The 21145-nt window shown below is 38.8% G+C and overlaps 1 protein-coding gene across 1 annotated transcript in view; it reads left to right on the top strand.

The window, feature by feature from the left end:
• Positions 1-11783, top strand: part of LOC309835249 (ferritin light chain-like) — a gene marked incomplete at both ends in the record, with an annotated part of 34846 nt that extends 23063 nt beyond the window's left edge. Inside the window, 2 exon segments of the mRNA XM_082674663.1 lie at positions 11241-11311; positions 11314-11783. Of these exon segments, the coding sequence (XP_082530789.1) occupies positions 11241-11311; positions 11314-11783 (541 nt within the window).
• Positions 11784-21145: the final 9362 nt, after the last annotated feature.

Genomic DNA, 21145 nt, shown 5'->3' with positions numbered 1-21145 from the left:
AGTTCAGTGCATTGGGTCAAATTCATGCCATAAAATGTGGTATTAGTAGTAGTACTAGAAGACAGAGTGACTGTCTTCTTTGGGACATAGATGAAGACCCCAAGATAGACAATATCAAGGACAAATTATGTAGAAAAGATATTATCTCAGTCCTTGGAACATGTCATCCAGGATAGAACAAGAAGTAGATTTATTATCAAGTACATGAAGCCAGAGACAGTAAGCAATGAGTGGTAGTTGGTTAAAATAGACAGGTTTTAGAAGCAGAGGCACGGATGTAGAAAACAAACTTAGGGTTACCAGGGGACTGTGGCAGGGAGGCTAAATTGGGAGATTGGGACTGAAATATACACACTACTATACATGAAATAGATAACTAGTAAGAACCTGCTCTTCTTATTAGCCCAGGGAACTCCATTCAGTACTCTGTAATGGGCTATTTGGAAAAGACTCTAAAAAAAAAATAAAAGTGGGGCTTCCCTGGTGGCACAGTGGTTGAGAGTCTGCCTGCTGATGCAGGGGACACGGGTTCGTGCCCCGGTCCGCGAAGATCCCACATACCGCGGAGTGGCTGGGCCCGTGAGCCATGGCCGCTGAGCCTGCGCGTCTGGAGCCTGTGCTCCACAACGGGAAAGGCCACAACAGTGAGAGGCCCGCGTACTGAAAAAAGAAAAAAAAAAAGTGGATATATGTACATGTATAACTGATTCACTTTGCTGTACACCTGAAACTAACACAACACTGTAAATCAACTATACTCCAATAAAAATTTACCAAAAAAATAGGTTTTAAGAACCATAGTCAGGGAGCAGTGTGGATTGGAAAGACCTAGCAAGAAATATTTCTTCATCCTCAGACAGTGCTCCCCAAGCTGGCTATTCCTAGGGTGAGCATTTAAGAGATCTTTGACCTAAGGAGGACATGAGATTAACAATCTATCCCAATGTGCATGAATTATTCTACTCGGTGCTATCAGAAATCAGATGGCATCCTAGAGCAGGGGTCAGCAGATCTTTTTTGTAAAGGGTCAGATAGTAAATATTTTGGATTTTCTGTACCATACATCTCCATTGCAACTGCCCATCTGCTGCTGTAGCACAGAAACAGCCATGCACAATACGTTAATGAATGGATGCGGCTGTGTTCAAGCCAAACGTTATGTACAAAACCAGGAGTCAAGCGAGATCTGATCAGTGGGCCAGAGTGTGCGGACCCCAGTTCTGGGTCAGTGTTCACAGCTGAATGAGTCATGAGGCCTTAAGTTCCAGTTCTCATTGTACTACTTTCTACCTGGGTGAACTTGGGTTCGTCCTTTTATTTGTATGGCCCACTGTATTAGTCAAGGTTCTCCAGAAAAACAGAACCAACAGCATGTGTATACAATGTGCCCATATATACTGACAGATATAGATCTAGATATCGATATTGATATCTAGATCTATATCCATATCTATATAAAGACAGAGAAAGAGAGAGAGATTTTAAACAATTGGTTCACACAATAATAGAGGTTTGGTAAATTCAAAATCTGCAGGTTAGGCTTCTAGAGACTCTCGGAAGAGTTGCAGTTCAATTTCTGTAAGTCTTCTGGCAGAATTCCTTTTTGTGACAGGGAGGTCAGTCTTTGTTTTATTAAGAGCTTCACCTGATTGGATGAGGCCCATGCATATTATGGAGGATAATCTGCTTTACTCAAAGTCCACCACCATTTTAATTATGAATTTCATCCAAAAACACCATCACAGGGACTACCCTGGTGGCACAGTGGTTAAGAATCCGCCTGCCAATGCAGGGGACACGGGTTTGAGCCCTGGTCTGGGAAGATCTCACATGCCGTGGAGCAACTAAGCCCATGCACCACAGCTACTGAGCCCGTGCACCTAGAGCCCATGCTCTGCAACAAGAGAAGCCACCGCAATGAGAAGCCCGCACACCACAACAAAGAGTTGCCCTCTCTTGCTGCAAATAGAGAAAGCCCACGTGCAGGAATGAAGACCAAATGCAGCCAAAAATTATAAATAAATAAAACATGAAAATTAAAAAAAACACAAAAACACCATCACAGAAATATCTAGAATAATATTTGCCCAAATAACTGGGCATGGTGGCCCAGACAAATTGACATGGAAAATTCACCACCTAAGCCATAGTTTTGTCACCTGTTACTGAGAAATATGACTTATCTGAACTATTTTGATACCTAGAACATACCTTCTAGAGGTAACACCCTCAGTATTTTACATGGTAGGCAGTAGAGGGAATGAGCCCATTTGCCCAGTCATATGACACCTAAAGGATAAAATTCTGTCTTCTCTCTCCAACCCACAAGGATGAATGCCAAAAATACATCACTTATATCTGCTTTAGCTAACATAGGATAGGTCTGGAACAGACCTATGCTCCCAGTAAGTCTCATGAAATGCTTTTTCATTAAGGGGAGACTTTACATGATAAGATTAGAAGCAAAAGAGGGTGGTGGATGAAAAACTGCCCAAGGATATAAGCTCATGCAAGGAAGCAGGAGAGAGAATGGGTATCCGAAGATGTGCGCTCTGAGCCAACACTAATTCAACAGCATCAGGTTATAATTCAGGGAGCCCAACCGCTGGGGGTTTTTTCCCCTTCTTCTTTTCCCCCAAAGAGGGACAAGCATACTGACAAAGGAAGAGCATCAGTCACCACAGATAAATTGCTTTTTAGAGGTGATCTCGCAAATGATTTGGCTCAGTGTAGACTATGATTTGGCTCCCCAAACCATAAGCTAGAGCATTTCATTCCAGGTCCCTCTTCAAATATCCATGATAGGTAAAACTCTGGCATCAAGTAGGTCTTGAAATCTCCCCAGGTGATTATAATATGCAACCAGGGCTGAGAATCTGGAGATGTAGAGCAAATTTAAATTGAACTTTAGTTAAACAGTAAAACAAGCTCTGACTCTACTGGCTGGAGCTAGACAAGGGATATGGATTTAGTGGGATGAGAAGATAAAGGACACCAGGGAGTAAATCAAATGCTTTACACCTGTGCTTAGCTAATTGTTACTCAGATAATTCAGACAATCTTACAGCACCTGAACCCTGAAATTCCTTAGTTCTGTTTAAGAAAAAGGAACTCTTCAAGTAACTGAACTGAGAATCATGCAAATCATAAAGAAAAAGAAGAAATCTTATTTTTTGAATTAGTTGATTTCATATATACTGTTTCACTTTCATGATATTAACTAGTTATGTTTCTTTCCATTTTATGTTTGAGGAAAGTAAGGCTTTAAAAATCTCAGTAATTTGCTCAAGGTCACTTGTTAAGGGTGTGGTAGGCAGCATAATGGCTCCTTAAAATGCCCTCACCCTAATCCCTAGAACCCAATAATATGTTACCTTACATGGTAAAGAGGACTTTGCAGATATGACTGAAGTTATAGGCCTTGAGATAGAAAGATTATCCTGGAATACCTCATGGAACAAATCTAATTGAATGAGTCCTTAAAAGCAGAAAACCATTCCCAACTGTAGAAAGAGAAAGAGAGAGATGTCCTAATAGAAGCAGAATCAGAGAGATGCAACATTTTGGGGTTTGTAGGTGGAGAAAGGGGACTCTGAGTCAAGGACTACAAGTGACCGCTGGAAGCGGATAAAGTCCAGGGAACAGAAACACCCCTAAGAGCCTCCAGAAAAGAATGTAGCTCTGCCAACACTTTTTTTTCTTTTTTAACCATCTTTATTGGAGTATAATTGCTTTACAATGGTGTGTTAGTTTCTGCTTCATAACAAAGTGAATCAGCTATACATATACATATATCCCCATATCTCCTCCCTCTTGCATCTGCCTACCACCCTCCCTTCCCTATCCCACACATCTAGGTGGACACAAAGCACAGAGATGATCTCCCTGTGCTTTGTGGCTGCTTCCCACTAGCTAGCTATTTTACATTTGGTAGTGTATATACTCTCTCACTTCATCCCAGATTACCCTTCCCCGTCCCTGTGTCCTCAAGTCCACTCTCTATGGCTGCGTCTTTATTCCTGCCCTGCCCCTAGGTTCTTCATAACCATTTTTTCTTGTTTTTTTTAGATTCCATATATATGTGTTAGCATATGGTATTTGTTTTTCTCTTTCTGACTTACTTCACTCTGTATGACAGTCTCTAGGTCAATCCACCTCACTACAAATAACACAATTTCATTTCTTTTTATGGCTGAGTAATATTCCATTGTATATATGTGCCACATCTTTATCCATTCATCTGTCGATCCTGCAAACACTTTTACTCAATTGAGACCAAAGTCAGACTTGTAAGGTAATAAATTTACGTTGTTTTGAGTCACTAAATTTGGGATAATTTGTATGAAAGCAATTTAAAAAAATACAGAGGTCCTACAAGAGCCAGGCTATATATTTATACTTAAGTATTTCTGAAATGAATTTAACCTTGTGATTGACAGCAGCAGCAGCAGCTTCCAAGGGATCCCACCACACACCTGAGGCAAAAGGAGCCTAATACAAAGCAGTGACAGCAGCAGGTCACTGCCCCACACTTGGGGTAGAGGGGGACTTGATCTACTGTAGCAGCAGCATAGCCTGAATGGGAACCCATCCTCCTGTGGCACTAGTCCCATCAACATTAGTCTAATCTGCTAGCATCTGCTGTGCCAACAGGCCCAACATATACAAACCCTCCAACTCAGTAGCATTAAGTGAGCCAGGCTCAGTGTTTCCTGAAACTCATATCCAGTTGCACTGGAAATCCAAGATATCACCTACTGTTATGAAAACATAAACAATAACAGAAGACTGGGAACTTCAGAAAGAAAAGGGGAACAATGGAATGGGTGAAAACAAATGGGGTAAATATAAGAGACTATCATTAGCCTCATGAGTTTCTTAAATTCTATATGATGGTCAAAGCAAAAATGATGACACCGTCTGATGGGGTTCTCAATGTAGAGAAAGGAAATACTACAGAAAATCATACTTTAAAACTGGGGAATATTAAGAGACCTAAATGGAAGTAAAATTTTGAAACTACACTTGAAGTAATAAAACACTGATTCCAGTAGGCTATGATAAGTTACATATGTATACTGTAATGCCAAAAGCAACCACTAAGAAAACTATACAAACAGTATACACAAATGATTATAAATGAATTAAAGTAAAATGGACTTATTAAAAAATGTTTAAGTAACCCACAAGAAGGCAAAATAAGAGAAACACAGGATTGAGAAACTAAGGTAAAAGACAAAACAAAAAATAACATGGTAGACCAAATCTTTGACATGGCAATAATTACGTTAACGGTAAATGATCTAAATAACAAAGTCAAAGACAGAGATTGGAAGAGTAGATTAAAAAATCGCAAGCATGATCCAACTATATACTGTCTATAAGAAGCTTACTTTAAACATCATGATATAGGTAGTTCAAAGTAAAAGGATGAAAATGATATATCATGTGAACATTAATCAGAAAAAGCAGGAATGGCTATATTAATATCAGATAAAGTAGACTTCAGAGCAAAGGAAATTATTAGGGGCAAAGAGGGTCATTACATAAAGATAACAGGAATAATCCACCTAGATGACCTAGTGATACTAAATGTGTGCGCACCAAACAACAGAACTTCAAAATGCATGAAGGAAACACTGAAAAAGGTAAAAGGAGAAAGTTTTAAATCCACAATTATTATTTGAAACTTCAACACAGCAATTTATACAACTACCAGAGAGAAAAATCAGCAAGGATATGGAAGAACTGAAAACATCATCAATCAACAGGATATAACTGACATTTAAAGAACACACTCAGTAAGAGCAGAATACATATTCAAGTGTCCATGGAACATTCACTCATATACCATATACTGGGCGATAAGAAAACATTAGCAGATTTAAAAGAATTAAAATCATAGAGAGTATGTTCTCTAGCCATAATGGAATCAGACTAGAAATCAATAAGAGAAAGACAACAGGAAAATCTTCAATCACATGAAAACTAAACATCACACTTCCAAATAACTCATGGGTAAAAAAGACAGCATCAAGGAAAAAATTTTTAAATGCATAGAATAAAAGAAAATGGAGATATAACAGATCAAAGTTTGCGGAATGAAGTGAAAGCAATGCTGAAAGGGAAGTTTATAGCACTAAATTGGGAAAGAAAATGTTTCAAAGCAATAATCTAATTTTCTATATTAAAATAGTAAAAAAGGAAGAGGAAAAAACACTAAACAAGCAGAAAGACGGAAATAATAAAGATGAAACAGAAATCCATGAAACTGAAAACAGGAAAATAGCGGGGGAAATCAATGAAACAAAAGGCTGGTTCTTTGAAATAAACAATCTAACCAATAAAGATCTAGAAAGACTGATAAAGATAAACAGAGAGATGGCACAAATCACAGATATCAGAAATGCAACCAGGGATACCATGACATATCCTGCAGGTTAATGAGGGACAAGTTACTATGAACAAGTCTACACTAGAAATTCAAAAATGTAGATGAAATGGGCCAATGTTTCTACACCCAAAACTACCAAAACTCAGCCAAGATGAAATAGATAATCTCAATTTTCCTGTAACCATTAGAAACACTGGTTTTTCATTTAAAAACTCCCAAAAGAAATATTCAGGCTTAGATGTTTCACTTTTACCCAAGACTTAAAGAATTAACACCAATTTTACATGATTTGATAAGAAATAGAAGTAGAGGGAACAGTTTCTAATTAATTTTATGAAGCCAGTATTACCTTGATACCAAAACCAGACAGGGATAGTATAGAAAGAAGAAACCTACAGACCAATATTTTTTATGAAATTGGCTGAAAAACCCTCAGCCAAATATTAGCAAATTAAATCCAGAAATATATGAAAAGAATAATATACCATGACCAAGTGGGATTTATTCCAGCTATGCAAAGTTGGTTAAATATTTGAAAATCAAACAGTGTAATCCACCATATCCAATAGATTAAGGGGGAAAAGTCATGTGATCCTATCCATTAATGCAGAGAAAGCATTTGACAAAATCCAATCCCATTCATGATTTTAAAAAAAGAAGAAAAAAAACTCCAAGCAAACTAGGAATAGAAAAGGAGCATACTGAAACTCATAAAGATGATCTACAAACAACCTATACCGACATGATATTTAACTGTGAAAGACTGGATGCTTTCTCTGTAAGATCAGAAACAAGGCACCGATATCTGCTCTCACCACTTTTATTAAATATATCACTGGAGGTTCTAGTAAGAAAATAAAGCAAAAATAAATAAATACATAAATTTAAAAGTTAAATTTTTAAAAAGTTTATTTAAAAGATAAAAGGACTATTCCTACTACGTTGCATAGGAAGGAACATATCCTACTGAATGTTGAATAGTAATATATCCTATTATACTGAATAAGGAAAAGTAAAACTGTCTGTATCTGAAGATGAGATGATAATCTAAATGGAGAAAATACCAAGGAATCCACAAAAAGCTTGAGAAATAATATTAGTTTGTAAATGATTTAGAGTACAAGATCACCACAATTTTATCAAATTATATATTAATAACAAATGTGTAGAAGCTTAAATAAAAATATGTGATGCCATTTACAACTGACCTAAATAAATACTTAAATATAAGCCCAATAAGACATTTATAGGACCTCTAGACTGAAAATTACAAAATGCTGATGAAGAAAAATTTTTAAGTCCCAAACAAATAGGGAGACACACCTTGTTCATGGATTAGAAAACACAACATGATAAAGATGTCAATTCTCCCCAAGTTAAGAGGCTTAACACAATTACTCTTAAAATGCCCTCAAGGTTTTTGTGGATCTAGACAAGCTTATTCTAAGATTTATATGGTAAGAAGAGGCTGAAGAATAGCTAAAACAACTTGTAAAGGAAGATGAAAATGGGAGGAATTAATCTACCCAAGTTCAAGATTTTGCAGTAATGATGGAGTGTAGATACATAGGTCAATGGAATGGAATAGAGAACCCAGAAATAGACTGACATAAATACATATAACTTGTTTTTGACAGCAGTGCAAAAGCTATCAAGGAAGAATAGACTTTTCAAAAAATGGTACTGAAACAGTTGGACATCCCTCGACAAAAACAAACAAACAAAAAATGAACCTTAACCTCCACACCTTACACAAAAATTAAATCAAAGTGGATCATAATCTTAAATGTAAAAGCAGGACATTTTTAGAAAAAAAATAGGAGAAAATGTTTGGCATCTAGAACTAGGGGAATAATTCTTAGACTTGACACCAAAAGTATGATCAATAAAGGCACAAACTGATAAATTGGATCTCATCAAAATGAGTTAAAAATGCTTCATAGAAGATCCTTTTAAGTGGATGAAAACTCAAATTACACAGTAGGAAAACATATTTGAAAATCCCATATGAGACAAATGACTTGTATCTATAATATACAAAGAACTCTCCAAACAACTTAAAAAAATCCAACTAGAAAATAGGCAGAAGACAGGAACAGACATTTCATGGAAGAGAATATACACACGGCAAAGGAGCACATGAAAAGATGCTCAGCATCATTAGCCATTAGGGAAATGCCAATTAAGACCATAAAGAGATGTCAGAGAGTAACTAAAATTAAAGTATAATGACAACATCAAATGCTGGCGAGTACACAGAAAAATTATATCACATCACTGGTGGGAAAATAAAATGGTTTATCCACTCTGATCAACAGCTTGACAGTCTCTTTTAATCCTAAAAGTAGATTCACCCTACAACGCAGTAATTGTACTCTTGAGCATTTATCCAAAAGAAACAAAAACTTAATTAAGTTCCCACAGAAACTTACACATAAATGTTCATAGCAGTTTTATTTATAATAGCCAAAAACTGGCAACTACCCAAATGTCTTTCAGTGGATGAATGTTGAAACAAATTGTGATAAAATCTTATGATAGAATACTACCGAGCAACAAAAAGGAACAAATTATTAATATATGCAAAAATTGAAATGAACTTCAAGGGAATGATGCCGAGGGAAAAATTCTGAAAAGCCGATCTCCGAAGATTAAGTAATTCATGATTATGTTTACATATTATTCTTAAAATAACAAAACCGTGGAGATGGAGAACAGATTAGAAGTTGCCAAGGGTTAGAGATGGGGGTAGAAGGTACAGCGGGGGGGGGAACTCTGTGAGGTTTTTGTGGTTCCAGTGCAAATAATACAGCAATCTTGGTTTTAATCCCTAAAGATTTCTAAAAGCAATTCCTAATAAGAGGTGTCCAGATATTTAGCAATGGCAGCAGATTAGAGGTATAGCTCCCCAACAGAACAACTTCAAAAGAGAACATACTAATTCAATGCATATGTTAACTTCAAAAAAAAGGCCAGTCACAATACTTAAATGGTATATATCTTAACGATATTATTCTAAGTATCCAGCTATACCAGATGGACTAGCAAGATTTTCTGTACATTCAACCTTATTTAAGACAGTAAATCTTATAATAAGACAGTTAAAAAAAGAAAAAGAAAAAAAAAAAAAACCTCAAGTACAGTTGGATATTCTCATAGGAAGATGAGGTGAAAATATGCAGCAGCGGTTCAAAAGCTTAAGCAGTGGCACCTAAATTTGGTTGTGCATTAGAATCATCTGAAGCACTTTTTAAAAACCCTCACACTGACGGTTGGTCATCGTAGACCAATAAAATCATTTTAAATCTCCTCAGACGATGCCAATGTCTAGCCAGAACTGAGAACCAGCGGACTAAGCAGAAGGGGATGTTTCTACAAAGATCTCTTAACAGTAAGTCCTTTCACCCAATCAGATTTACCTCCCCGCAAAGGGCTAAAGAACGCTAGTGTTGTCCATACTTGCTTACCTTTAATTAGCACTTGTGACTCGCCCAAAACCTAGATCATGTTTCCCCTAAATTTCATGTTATTCCCTATGTTTTTCAAACCCAGGGCTAAGGGGTTTGCCAGGATGAGATTTTAAGTGCTCACACAGGGGAAGTCCCTGGCAAACCAGGACAGCGGTCCCTCTACATTGAAATGTAAAGCATCCTAAATAACCCTGCCACTGCTCCCAGATCCTAGTCTGTGCCAACCAGTGGAGAAAAGGCATTCTCCATTACTACCACGGCAAATGCTGCTGTACTTGCCTTGGCTGGTCCCTATCTTTTCCAGGCACCACTCCTCTTCATCTGCTGGTGGACGCTTTGGCCAGCTGACAATGCAGATATTTTCAAACTTTAAGGTGAATAAAAATCATCTGGAGGGCCTGTTATAACAGAGATCACTGAGCCCCACCAGAGCTGCTGATTCCATAGGGCTGGGACAGGGCCCTAAAACTTGAATATCTGACACATTATCAGGGGACGCTGGTAAAACTGGTCAGGTTGTTACCGAATGCAGGTTCGTGTGTCTGAAGCACAGAGAGGCCAAACAAACCTAAAGGTTGGAGTCTGGAGCAGAGAAAGGTTTATTGCAGGATCGAGCAAGGAGAGGGGTGGCCCGAGTTCCAAAACACCCTGAAATCTCCAAAGGATTTCAGCAAAGCATTTTTAAAGGCCAGGTGAGGGAGGGACGTCCCAGGGAATGTGATCAGCTCGTGCACAATCCTCTGATTGGTTGATGTGGAGGCCACAGGGCAGGTAACATTATCCATCCTTAGGTGCCAGAAGGTCTGGGGGCTACGTGCTCATGATCATCAAGGAGTTAATTTCTTCCATTGGGTGGTGGTTTTGAGCATCTGAAAACTCAAGAAATATGCCTGAGATACTATTATCTGAGTACTTCAGAGAGGAACTACAGCAGAGGATATGGGGGATGGGTCTGTCCTAGGAAGGCCCCATAGGGTACTGCTTGGTTACAAGGTGACCATACTTTGAGAACCACTGCTCTAGTGGCTTGGAATGTTCAGAAAGTAATGGAAGAATCCCTTCCCAGGTCTAGATTCTAGTATCGTCAGCTATTTTGGTGGGGGGAAGGGTAAGTTTTGTCCTTGTTTGGACTTCTTGTTCATTTATATCAAAGCCTATTTGAGGCAGTGCGCTCGGCAGTCCTGCAGTTCTGTCTTTTGCTTCAACAGTGTTTGGAATGAACAGACCCAGGGACGCTCCTTGCTCCAGCCCCCGACCACCCTCCAACCTTTCTTCCTGTCGCAACCTTTGGAATCAGCCACTCAGCTATCCTCAGCCTCCTGGTCAGGCCAACACCGATTTTTGAGCTTAGCTCCTTATCACTGATCAACCACGAGTTCCCAGGTTCGTCAGAATTATTCCATCGAGGTGGAGGCCGCCGTCCACCGCCTGTTCAACATGCATCTGGGGACACTTACCTCTCTCTGAGCTTCTATTTTGACAGCAACAATGGGACTCTGGACAGTGTGGGCCACATTTTTCGCCAACTGGCTGAGGAGAAGTGTGAGGGCGCCCAGCGTCTCTTGAAAATGCAAAACCAGTGCTGTGGCCGCGCCCTCTTCCAGGATGCGCGGAAGCTTTCTCAAGATGAGTGGGGTAAAACCCAGGACGCTGTGGAAGCCGCCATTCTTAGGGAGAAGAGCCTGCACCAGGCACTATCAGATCTGCGCGCCCTGGGTTCCGCCCGCGCAGACTCCCACCTCTGTGACTTCCTGCAGAGCCGCTTCCTGGAGGAGCAGGTGAAACTCATCAAGAAGATGGGCGACCACCTGCCCAACCTCCGCAGGCTGGTTGGTCCACAGGCTGTGCTGGGCGAGTATCTCTTTGAAAGGCTCACCCTCGAGTACAAACAGGAGTCTCTGAAGTCCAGCGGCCTCTGAGGAGCCCCTCTGGCATCAGAGCTTCTGCCTGAAGCCCTGCTCTGCAGCTACTAGGCAGCTTTGTAACCGCCCTCGAGCCCTCTCCCAAGCCTTGGACCAAATGGAAACAATAACGCTTTTTGCAGAAGGAAAAAAAAAAAGCCTATTTGAAACACAAACAGAATAAAGAGGAAAAAAAGAAATATATATCTATATCTATATATATATATTCATGTTTTTTTCTTTTTTAAAAATTTATTTTACTTAAGTATAGTTGATATACAATGTTGTGTTAGTTTATGCTGTACAACAAAGTGATTCAGTTATACATATATATAATTTTTCATATTCTTTTCCATTATGGTTAATTACAGGACATTGACTATAGTGCCCTGTACTATACAGTAGGACCTTGTTGTTTATCCATCATATATATAATAGGTTACCTCTGCTAATCCCAAACTCCTAATCCATCTCTCCCCCACCTCCCCCTTCCCCTCGGGAACCACAAGTTTGTGTGCTATGTCTGTGTCTGTTTGTTTCATGGATAAGTTCATTTGTATCATATTCTAGATTCCACATATAAGTGATATCATATGGTATTTGTCTTTCTCCTTCTCACTTCATTTAGTATAATAGTCTCTAGGTCCAGCCATGTTGCTGCAAATGGCATTATTTCATTCTTTTTTATAGCTGAGTAGTATTCCATTTTATATATATCACACCTTCTTTATCCATTCATCTGTGAGTGGACATTTAGGTTGTTTTCATGTCTTGGCTATTATAAATAGTGCTGCTGTGAACATAGGGGTGCATGTATGTTTTCGAATTATAGTTTTGTCCAGATATATGCCCAGGAGTAAGATTGCTGGATCACATGGTAGCTCTATTTTTAGCTTTTTGAGCAACTGCCATAGTGTTTTCCATAGTGGTTGCACCAATTTACATCCCCACCAACAGTGTAGAAGTCAGTCAGAAAGAGAGAGACAAATACCGTATGCTAACACATATATATAGAATTTAAGAAAAAAAATGTCATGAAGAACCTCGGGGTAAAACAGGAATAAAGACACAGACTTACTAGAGAACGGACTTGAGGATATGGGGAGGGGGAAGGGTAAACTGTGACAAAGCGTGAGAGAGGCATGGACATATATTCATGTTCTTTTAACATATGAATTGCCCCACTTTATCTGTGTGAAATAAGTTTGTTCCCGTTATTGGGCTGCTTCTCAAGCTTTGCTGCTCATTTGAATTACCTAAAGAGCTTTTAAGAAAAACATTGGTGTCTGGGTCCCAGCCCCAGAGATTTTGATTCAGTAGGTCTAGGGAGGAGCCTGGGCACAGGGAGGTCTCAGAGTTCCCCAGGTGATTCTAATGTGCAGCAACTTTGGGAACCACCTCTTGGCTTCAATCCAGCTAGTGAGCAGATATTAAATCTAAGACACATGGGCTAGTGCGTGAGCTCTAGGAAGATTCGTGCCAGGGAAAATGATCGATAGTTGTGTTACTTCTCTGAAATGGATTGAAATTTCCAATTCGCATGAACAGGGGAGGGTGAATGGGTGAATGCAATAAGGTGTATCATTTACGTATTGCCCTGTGTGTATGGCTAGAAGCTTTTGCAACTGAGGTCTGCCCTACTTTTCATGCTAATGGTAATGCTTGTCCTCCTAATGCAGCTGTAAACTTTATAAGCCCCATAGGTAGACAGCATCACAAAATATTTACCCCTCCCCACTGGCCCACTCTCAAGCTTCTCTCCCCTTCCCCAATACACAAATGTACATCAATGCTCTTGAGACCACTATCAACATATTGACCTTCAATTCTTCTACTTTGCAGCTTCCCTCTTATCAGGAGATGTCAGCATTTAGTGCAAGGACAAGTGCTTGCCTCTTGGTGAGTAATGTAGGCAATGCCTCCAAGAGACAAATAGCCCTTAGGGAGGGGGAAAAAGTCTTTCAAAAAGGTTGATGCCCAGAGGAGGCATTTTCAGTCATCTCAGCTTAGAGGTCAAATATCCAAAATTAAAAAGGTTAAAAAAAAGAAAAAGAAGAAAGCAAGGAAGAAAAGAAGGAAACAATTTTCTTATCTCATAGTAATAAGGCAGTTTTCCTTAAAAAAAAAAAGACTTAAGCCATAAATTCTCTTTCCTAATCAAAATGTGCTTTTCCGTCTTTAGACTCTTCCTCTTATATCCTGTATTATTCATGACGTTTAATTCTTGAAATAGCACATGGCTGAAAACAGAAGCTAACCTCTTGTCCACTATGAATTAAATCTTCTTTTCCTAGGACCTGTCTACAGTGTACAATTTGGGGTTTGCCAACATAATTATTTTCTCTGAAATAAGTTACAGCATTTTGCCTTTTCAATATATAGTTATACAATATATTCTTAACACAGCATAGTTAATATAGTCAATATACTAAATACAACTATAACACACGTGATATGATGCCACTTTGGTGATTTTCTTCATCCATGTAATTCTGAAATTTGACAGTATAGTTTTCATATTCTAATGAGCTGAGTATTACCTTTGCAAGGATAGAAAAATAAAATAAATTCATAATATTCTTGTGTGGTTTGCCCCTGGGGTGGATTACCATAATGGGGGGATATTTGAGCCTTTCCCCAAGTCATTAAAAAACCTCCAGCGAGCAGCCAGCCCCTTGTCCTCTACAGGGAGTGGGGGAAAGGATCTTTAATCATAATAATCCTGGGGGGAGAAATCTCAGAAATAAGACATCTGCTTCTGTGCCTTGTTGTTTTGCAGAATAGCAATGATTGCTTTAGCAGCTTCTATTGCCATGTGTGTACAATAAGTAAATGAACATAAAATTGAATGAACGCATAAAAGAAGGATAAACCCACCTAGCTTAACAAATCCACTCTCTCACCTGCTGTGCCCTGAAACATGAAAGAAAGAATCATGGGATCATAAGGATTAATAAAATAACAGTCTCTGTTAACAATATTGACAGAAGGTATAGGAAAATTTGTCTGATGTGGGACCAACAGCTTAACTGCTTAATCCTTTTTCTTTTTAAGGGCAACTCATTCATTTATTGTTTAAAGATTGCAAGACAACTTCTGAATTCTGTAGCACAATTTAAATGTTTTACTTTTTTGATAAATCAGAGTATAATAGAAAAAACAATTAGTTTCCAGTAATATCTATATCTCTATTCAGAATTAAGTCTTCCACAGACATGTAACCTGGAAACAAAAGCCTGTTACAATAAGCAAAGCTTCAACAGAGCTGCTACTTTTCGGGCCAGGGAAAGGTTCATCCCTATAGGAGGAGGATGTGCTATGTAAAATGGCTGCAAGGTCGCAGTCTTGAGGGCGCTGGAAGTCTATTATCCTATCCCACATTAAGTAGTTTGGTGAACTTCAAACGTCCGTTCATCTGCAACCAAGCTGGCAAACTTTAACTGATATCTCAAGCAGGTAAAAAATAAATTAAAAGAAATCCTTACACTGATGTTCCTTGATTCACACTGTTAAATGGTTCATTAACATGTAATTCTGGCTAAGAATTACTTTTGAGACTCCTTGCTCAGATTTTGTTTAACAGTACAAATCTTTGAGAAATTCAAGTTCTTATTAATCAATAATTTGTCAGCTAGGCTACATTCAGGCATCAGCTGCAACTACAGAATAGGTGCACTGCCTCAGCGCTTTGGAAAGACATAATCTAGAACACTACTAGCAGACAAAATATCTGTTACTAGACAGCACAGGTGCAGTACAGCAAGACAAAAACGTATTCATGTGTGCCGCGGACCAGCCGGAGAAAGAGGATCTCACCGCCCAGGGTCAGAAGGGAAGGGGTAAGGAACTGAAGTGGCACCGACGAATGGGGTCAGAAGGACCAAGACAACTGATGGTTGCAAGGCAAATTTTATTGCGCTACAGTTGCAGATTATCTAGACTAGAAAAAGGAAGGTTGCCAGATGGTGGTTTACATTATCTACAGACTGTCCAGACTGTCTCTGCTCAAGGTTAACTTCCCTGGGAGGAAACCCATAAACCCAGAAGCATCAAAAATAACCTGCATGTGCAGGGGGGAGACAGCTTTGCTTGTCTCATTTTACATTCTTTCTGATCTCTGGGCCCTGGTGATTTATCTCCCATGGAATGGAACAAGGAGGGGAACAAGTAGGGACAGTTCCTTCGAGCAGCGGCGGCATGCCTAGCATGTCCTTACCTGCTCTCAAGGCTGACTGCTTCCCACAGGTCCCCCATTTTTATTTTTTAACTTTTGCTGCAAAATAATTCCATGAAGTTTAGTGCCGAGAGTAGTGTACTGTTGCATGAGGATACGAAACAGACATGAGAAGATTATTATCAATAATAGGCAAATTATGGCCACGGTAATAAATCCTGACAACCTTCCAGTAATCCAAGACTGAGGGTTTAACCACTTTAAATGATCCAGTAAAGTTTGAATTACATCTTCTGGCGAAACATCATCAAGATGTGCATTTTGTATATCCTGAATTTCAGCATTTAATTTCTTAAGATCAAGACTAATATTATTATCTGACCAAACACTCAGCAGATGCATTTTTACTTTTTCCCATTCCCAAATACAATCACTGTACTTTTAAGGAGTAACACACATCCATGTATACGTTGCATGACAAGCTAAACACATCCTCAATTTTAATGCTGCCATCTGATCTCCAATCCCCAAAATTGCGTTTTTAAATTCATCTAACTTGTTATTAATCTGTAAATATATGTGACTTTGTAAAGATAAAGCAAGACTGCTATGTTGAGATAACTGATTAGCAAAGTGAGCATGATGAATACTCTTTGAAAGAGCAATACCCGCAGTAGCCACAGTAGCAGACACAGCAGCTGAGGCAAGTAAACTTACTATTAGCCACCCAAGAAAACGTCTCCTTCTCTGCAAGGCTTTAGAGAGTTCCACCCATGCCTGTACTCCAGTATCTTCATACCAAGGTTCTCTCAGATGTACAGGCACCATAACATACATGGGTTGCTTTAGTATAAGCACAGATTGCGTTCCTGCAGAAGGGAACATACAACTGCTAAAAATACAATTAACACAGCTAATATTATATCCTCCTTTGGAAGAATTACCAATGTTAATAGAATCACACAAACGTGTATATGGAGGAGCAACACAAGTTATAACAGGTGTATTGGAATAAGTTAGAGCTAGTTTCCATATATCCCAGTTCTTTTGAAATGTGATAAACCTATCTATGATGGGAAAAGAAGAGATAAGAATTGACACCTTGGTATAATCTATAGTACACCATATTTGGTTATTATTCCAAGATGCATTGCAATGTTCAAAATTGGATCCAGGAAAGTTAACGGTCATAAGGGGAGGCAATTGATTTTTTGATTTTCTGTTAAGCATAGTAACCTTATGTTCAGCTATAAGTATCCCTTGTCCTCCAAGTAAACGCTTCATACAGAAATAATTTCCTGAATCTTCACCTGTAACCTTGGCTATAGTAATAGCGGAATCCCTAAGTGGTGAGGCGTATGAGATTTGACCTCTAATATTAATAGCTTGCCCATTTTATACCAAATGATGGTATCCTTAAGATCCTCTCGTCGGCTGGTAGCGTGGCATGTAAGAGTAATGTTGGTTCCTGTAAAACGAAGGATGCCTGGAGAGCCTGACAAACTAATTGATTGATCCGTTCCCTCATAAACATCTGTATGCTCATAACTAATAGCCTTTACACATCCAGTTTCCAGATTCAATGGGCTAAGACAGACAGGATGGGTACTAAACCAGTTAGTATAATTTACAGACATATTGATTTGTTTTATATTCCCAATAAGAGGCCCATAAACAGTTATCATTGTAAAATACAGGAAACTCTGCTTCAGACCAAGATATGGGTTGTAATAGTGGAGGATCAGGTACATAGGCCCAGTAAGTTGCTGCATTAACAGAGGGAACACATGAAATGGTTGCCAACATAGCCAAAAATAAAGTTACAGGTGTAACAGGATTATTCTGTTGTTTCACTGACTCTTGAGCTCATGAAACCAGTTGTTTAATTTTTCCCCAAGTTGGAACATCACTCCTTTGAGTCGTCCTGGCAAGTGGTCTCCTCTTCTTCTTCTTTTTCTCAATCAACACTGTCAAATTTTCAGGAGAGGTGCAGAGCTTCTTCATCTTCTGAACTAGGTGAGCTGTGGCGAGCCATCTATTTGCTTGACTAAGCGCTCAGGAAGCCAGCGAGGTCCAGGCGCTGATCTGGGAAACATACACACGTACGTCCCCAAATCAACACAGGATCAGGACCACGCCAAGTGCTGGTTAACGGATCTTTCCAGAGGACCTCCGGAGACTGAGAGACCAATCTTGGCTCAGCCACCAACCTTCCCCCTGCAGAGCAGCCAAATTTGTCAACAGTGAGAACATTTAAAATAAACAGAGCATCATTTATAAGGTTATGTGGCGTTGTTCTATACAATTCCCCCCTTTTTATTTTTTCAATAGTTAGCTTTAAAGATCTATTTGCACGTTCTATAATACCTTGTCCTTGAGGGTTATATGGAATGCCTGTAATATGGGTAATTTTGTAATGAATTACAAAATGTTGCAAAAGCAGCGGGCCCATTATCTGTTTTAATAATTTTGGGAAGGTTCATGAAAGCAAAACAGTGTAATAAATGAGTGATAACATGTTTAGTAGCTTCTCCGGTCTGTGCTGTAGCACAGAGGAAACCAGAATAAGTATCGATAGTGACATGAACAAACTGTAATTTCCCAAAAGACGGGATATGAGTAACATCCATTTGCCATAAATGTCTAGGTAATAATCCACGAGGATTAACAACATAATGTGGAACAGGAAGGTGAGGTAAGCATTGTGGGCATTGCTTCACAATTTGTGGGGCGGCTTCACCAGTAAGGGAAAATTGTGTGTGTAATGTAGCCGCTGACTGACGGTGTAAAGCGTGCAACTGCTGTGCTGCTTGTGAAGCAGTTTGATCATAACTTACCATAATATGAGGGTGTCCAGGACATGGACCATGAGTATCAAGAGTATGGAGATAATGAATGCAGAATATTAGCCATTCTTGACAGCATGACGAACGGAAAGGAGGAGTACGGTAAATTGGGACATGTCCTGTTTTAGGGAAAAGAGATTGAGGAGGAGGAGTAACTTCAACTCTATTCTTGGGAGGAAAATGTACAGGATAAAGATCACGTTTAGATCGAGTTAAAACATCTGCAGTCGCATTAAGTTTAGTCAATGGACCAGGCAAGTTAGAATGAGCACGGATATACAGACCTGCAACAGGATCATCATGGGAACGAATAAGCTGTTGAAGCAAACGAAAAGAGGATGATAATTCAGGGTCATTAGTATGTCCTATGCTCGCAGTCTCCAGAAGAAATCACAAGCTAATAAGATATTTACTATCAGAAAACAAATTAAAAGATATAGAAGGCAAATGTTTAAAAGACATAATGACAGCATACAGTTCAACACGTTGAGCTGAAGTCAAGGAAGTTTCTTTAACGAGGTTTGTTCCGTCGTCAATGATTACAGTAGCCACTCCTGAAGAAGAACCGTCCGTAAAAACCAAAGGTACATGAGGGACAGGCTGTTGCCTAATTATAGAAGGAAAGATATGAGTTAAGTTTGCTGAATTGGATCAATTTATCAGCAGGGTAATGGCATTCCAAGGTACCTGAAAATCCTGCAAGAGCAAGACCCCATTCATTACTATGTTGAAAAAGCCAATTTTGTTGACTAACTGAATCAGGGATAATAATTTGAGAAGGTTCTATACTTATAGGTTGTAAGCATCTAGTTCTACCTTGCATTATTAAATTACTAATAAGTTCATAATAAGGGTTAATAACTTTAGAGGGTGTAGATTTCATATGAATCTATTCAATAATTCCAACAGTTTGCCATAAGACGGCAGTAGGCACATGAGGAGTTGGACAAATTATTAAGAAAATTGGAAGGTGAGTATGAATTCTAGTTAATTGTGTAGAACTGATAGATCTATTGACTATTTGTAAAGCTTGAAATCCTTCTGGAGTCATAGAGCGTGAAGAAGAAGGATCTGAGACACCTTTAAGAATATCAAACAAAGGCTGTAATTGAGCAGTAGTAAGTTTTAAGGCAGGCCTTAGCCAATTAATATCTCCAAGTAATTTTTGAAAAGCATTTAATGTTTTTAAATTATCAACTCGAATTTGCAGTTTTTGAGGCCTAATAGTAGTGTTATCAATATATTTTCCCAAATATAAAAATGGAGATTGTCTTTGAAGTTTTCTTGAGGCAATGACCAAGCCAAATGATTGTAAGGACTGTTGTAAAAATTGAAAAGCAGTCTCTAATAAAGAAATATTATCAGTGGCTAAAAGTATATCATCCATATAATGTATGCGATATAACGATGGAAACCTTTTTCTCACAGGAGTCAAGGCCTGAGCCACATATTTTTGGCATAATGTAGGACTATTTGTCATGCCCTGAGGCAATACTTTCCATTGAAATCTCCTCATGGCTTCCTTAAAAATTAAGGCAGGCAAGCTAAAAGCAAAATGTTTTCTATCTTCAGGAAACAAAGGAATAGTGAAAAAACAATCTTTTAAATCTATAACTAAAAGATGATAATTGTGTGGTATGGCTGTTGGAGAGGGTAGGCCTGGTTGAAGAGCTCCCATTATTAGCATAGTTTTATTAACAGCTCTTAGATCCTGTAATAACCTATATTTTCCAGATTTTTTCTTGATAATAAAAATAGGAGTATTCTAAGGACTACTGGAAATTTCTAAATGCCCTAATTGTTCCAGTACTAATTGTTCTGCAGCTTCTCATTTCTCGTTTGTGAGGGGCCATCGGTCCACCCATACAGGGTCATCAGTCAGCCAAGTAATTGGATCAGCAGTGAGTGGAGAATCCAAGGCCCCTAAGAAAAACCCAAACCTTGTCTATCATTTTTTATTTTCACATCAATAGGACAGACAGTTCCTTGTTGATTTGTTCCCAGCCCTTTTGTGGGAAGAAATCCTTGATCCAACATCATATTAGAGACTTGAGAGTTTGGACTATAAAGTAATACTCCCATTTCTTCTAATATATCTCGGCCCCAGAGGTTTAAAGGCAGCCCAGGCAAAACATAAGGCTGGAAATATCCTGAATGGCCCTCACTATCTTGCCATAAAAATAACTGACTACTTTGCATAGGAGAAGAACTTTGTCCTATTCCGTGAAGTTCTGTAATAGTAGGACTAATGGGCCAACGTTTAGGCCAGTGTACCTGCGTCATAACAGAGACATCAGCTCCAGTGTCTAACAAACCTGAAAAAACCTTTCCATTAATGGTTCATTTCATTTCTGGACGTT

Source organism: Grampus griseus, assembly GCF_964374135.1.
Source record: "Grampus griseus genome assembly, chromosome: 17".
Classification (NCBI taxonomy): domain Eukaryota; kingdom Metazoa; phylum Chordata; class Mammalia; order Artiodactyla; family Delphinidae; genus Grampus; species Grampus griseus.
The sequence above is the reverse complement of the archived record's forward strand: the minus strand, read 5'-3'. Positions and strand labels throughout refer to the sequence as shown.